Source organism: Ascaphus truei, chromosome 9, assembly GCF_040206685.1.
Source record: "Ascaphus truei isolate aAscTru1 chromosome 9, aAscTru1.hap1, whole genome shotgun sequence".
Classification (NCBI taxonomy): Eukaryota; Metazoa; Chordata; class Amphibia; order Anura; family Ascaphidae; genus Ascaphus; species Ascaphus truei.
In genome coordinates, this window is record NC_134491.1 from 55,398,663 (window position 1) to 55,402,671 (window position 4,009).

General features: G+C 38.9%; 1 protein-coding gene across 1 annotated transcript; it reads right to left on the reverse strand.

Annotated features, from left to right (window-relative positions):
* Positions 1-295: 295 nt before the first annotated feature.
* Positions 296-3,660, reverse strand: LOC142502297 (uncharacterized). The gene is made up of 3 exons (XM_075613117.1): positions 3,266-3,660; positions 1,784-1,861; positions 296-1,418 (listed from the first exon to the last, which is right to left on the reverse strand). Exons 1-3 carry the CDS (start codon positions 3,540-3,542, stop codon positions 322-324), a joined length of 1,452 nt encoding a protein of 483 aa, XP_075469232.1. The 5' UTR covers positions 3,543-3,660; the 3' UTR covers positions 296-321.
* Between the last annotated feature and the right edge of the window lie 349 nt (positions 3,661-4,009).

The window sequence follows — 4,009 nt, forward strand, 5'->3', positions numbered from 1 at the left end:
AATTGCATGAAAATAATATGCACATGCAATGATTACATCAATTAACACACCCAAATGCAATGTTTTGCTGCAAAGTCAATGGCAGCTTCTCTAAACTTAGCAACTGGCTCCTGGTGGACCATTACTGAACAGACGATTAAAACATAAATATTTATAACACTATTCATTAATTAGGAGTGTTAACATTTCCAAAACTTCACGTGTACAAGAACATACTTGAAAGTTTGGAAACAACACAGTCTTCAGCATACATACAATAGTAATTAGATAATCTGAAGTCAACAAAACAAGGCCAAAGACATATTTTCTGAATTATAACATTTATTTTTTTTGTTCCTTTTGCGAGCGAGTAACAGGCCTGCTTGTTGTCTCTTGAGTTTTCCTTTTTCTTTTGCCACCAACTTTAGGCACAACAGAGCCACTTTGAGTGGCCTCTGGCACTTCACGGGCAGGGCTTGTGGCCAGTGACTCACCTACAGGGCTTTTGGGCAGTGACTGTTCACCTACGGGGCTTGTGGCCAGTGACTCACCTACAGGGCTTGTGGCCAGTGACTCACCTACAGGGCTTTTGGGCAGTGATTCACCTACAGGGCTTTTGGGCAGTGATTCACCTACAGGGCTTTTGGGCAGCGATTCACCTACAGGGCTTTTGGGCAGCGATTCACCTACAGGGCTTTTGGGCAGCGATTCACCTACAGGGCTTTTGGGCAGTGACTCACCTACAGGGCTTTTGGGTAGTGACTGTTCACGGACAGGGCTTGTGCCCACTGACACATGTGAGCAAGTTGGTAGACACTGCACAAGTGATGGTTGGTCTGTTTCATGTGTGTCTTGTTTTGTTTTTGTCGCCTCCTTTGTAGGTGTCTGCTGCTGAATTTGTACAGATGGCAGCGGTAGGATGTCATCAGGAACCTGCACAGCAATGTCTGCTACTTGACCGGTAACATTTGGGCCTGGTGAATGAATATCAGATGAATGTGGTGAAAACTGACCTGCATGAACAGATCCTGGCTGTGAGGTGTTGAATTGTGGTACATTAGTCATTCTCCAGTAATTAGCTTGTGTTTGCTGAACAACTAATGCTTCGAATGAGGTGTTGATTTTTTGCAACTGTTTAGGCACTTCAATGAAGACTCTGTGGAGATGTGCCAATTGTGAAACTGTTTCTTCCTGCAGTGCAATCATCCTTTCCAGCACTGTCATCAGGTCAGAATGGCGACGATTTTCTGCTTCCACAATTTTTCCCTCAGAAGCTACAATTGCATCATATGTGGTATTTGCTGGACGTTTTGGCGGTAAAACAGTTTCAATTGGAACCTCTTCATGGTCACTTGCTTGTATTTGTGTGTCTATGGCGGCGGCGGCATCATCATCATCATCATCATCATCATCATCATCAAAATCCTCTTCATCATGTTCTACAAATAAATGTACACATTATTAAATGGCATGTTAATCTCTGCTGTGGTACTATGTAATTGTACGGTGTCATAAGTAACAACTAACATGTTTCCATACGTTTTATAACCTCACATTAAAAACTACCTTGACTTAAGAATAATGTTTGGACTCAGTATGAAATATGAGTGAATGAAAACTTGCTGTAAACTCACAACTCCTACATGATAGTTAACATCACTAACACAATACAAGTTGGCTTACACTTCATTTTCACTGACACTAAGTAATCCTATTTAAAGAAGATGTGCAAAACAAATAATGAACATGACAACATAACATATAGAAGAGCACATATTATATGGCCACCAACTGATACACTCACCTTCTAGGTGTGTTGAGCTGGCTGACCCAGGTGAAGACACTTGTTCAGTCTCAGGTGACACATGTCCTTCAGGGGCAACTATATATAACAATAACATAAGTTTTACATTTACATGTGTAAATATTGAACAAACAGTTATTGTATGTTCTGTATTTATGAGTACCTAACAGCATCATTTCCTTAACCCAAAATGTGTGTGTGAAAGTGAACATAAATAGTTGTAATAACAATGTACATGCCTGTGTACTTAGAACTTTTGAGTTCCCTAACATAAAACATACTATGTTCCTGCAGTAATGCGTGAGGATAAATAGATTAAATTTGAACATAAAAATCATATGTTGTGTAGTGATATCAGTATCATAATGTACATAACTATCATGAGATGACCATTCACAATGGTTATCATGAAGGTGGTCATATTGCACAAAGTGTTGTTTTTGGTAGAGGATATGTGTGGTACATTAATATAAGATGTGGCACACATGAATGTGGCTGTGACTAAACAAGACAACACATGCAGTGTGTGATAATGTGTCATTGATAGTAGTAGTTCAACTATAGATATGAGTGAACTAATGTGTGACGTACGGTTTGATAAGTAATGAGTTGTTGGGGCATTTAGTAGCTAAAGTGAAGCTTTCAAATGAGTGTGATTAACTTCAGTTGTGCTAGTCAGGTTGTAAGAACGGTATTCCCTTCCCCAAAAAGCCTAATCAGCCACACCTTTCAATTACTTGAAACAGGTGAAAATGGTGTGAACTAAGTTGACCCTAAAATGAGGCTGTAATTAGTGTGTGTGCTGAACCCCACCCCCTCTGTTGAAGTGTATGCTGTGATGAGATATTAATTGCAGCTGCTTTAACACAATGGTAGATGAGCTAAATAGTCGTGTGCAGTTTTTAAGTTATGAAAACAATGACATAAAATATGATACGTGTGCCTCATTATGCTGTCTGTATATGAGTTAAAGCAAAAATGGACCTTTTCATAAACAACTATAGATGTGTTAGTGCAAGTGATGTTTGTAGGCCGTTGCATGCAATATATTTTTGATGCATGCTTAAAATAGGCAGTAATGTCATGTTTGTCGGAGTAAAATAAATAAAATACACAATAATATTATACATATTTCTGTTCTGTACCTGTAGCTAGTAATAATTTCTCATTAACATGTGTTACACATGTGTACTACCCTGTTGTTCCCCATCTTCGCCCACCATCAATTGCTTCCACTGCAGCAATGCATTTTGGGAATTCACATGTAAATGAGCACGCAATGGCACGTGCTATATTAGTTACTGCTTTTAGTAGGACTACAACATATATGTCTATTTTGAGATATATATATATATATACAGAATCAGACATATACATATATAGATGCAGGTATGCTTATATTGTGAAGACAGTATAAAAAGCAGTGTAACTATGCAAAATAACTGTAAGCAACGACACGCCTAGTACAGTAATATTTCTCACCTGGTGGAAATTGTGAGGGGTAAATTCCTATATCACGGTCACCAGGTAAGCCTTCCACGACGACGGGAAGTAATTTTGCCCGAAGCAGCTCCTCCAATGGACTTAATATGAGACGTTGTGGTGTCGGCCCACCTCCAGTGCCAGTAGCATGCACGCGTTGGTGTTGTATTTTCTTTTTCAATTTGGACCTAATATCATCAAATCTCTTGTGACAATTCCGCTTGTCCCTCACATGATTCCCACACGCATTGACACCAATGACTATTGTGTCCCACATTTCTTTTCTGCTTGCTGAACTTGTCCGCCCTTGAAAAACATATAAAATATATGAGGTAAATTAATAATAATATAAGCACCAGTTTCCTACACTGCTAGCTGTTCCAAGAGATAGCAAACATGCTGTTTTAGGTGTAATATGTGAAGCACATGAGCATTCACTACTAAACCTATACATGTAAGCAAGCTTGCATTCATATTGTATGCAGTTATGGCAAATTGACCGCCTGTGTTTAGTTGTCCTTGTAAGGCATGATAAAAAGCTGTGTTTCCAGACTAATTAACTTAGAAAGATATTGTGAACCCATATTTGCATATGAACAAAACTCAGATGACCTAGGATCACATGTATTTGAATAATAAATGTAAAGGTACGCTTACCTAGTAAATGTCCATATATACTGTCATAGTGCTCCAGAATGCCAGTGACAAGAGCTGTATTTTCCTGGTCATTGAAGCGAGGATTAC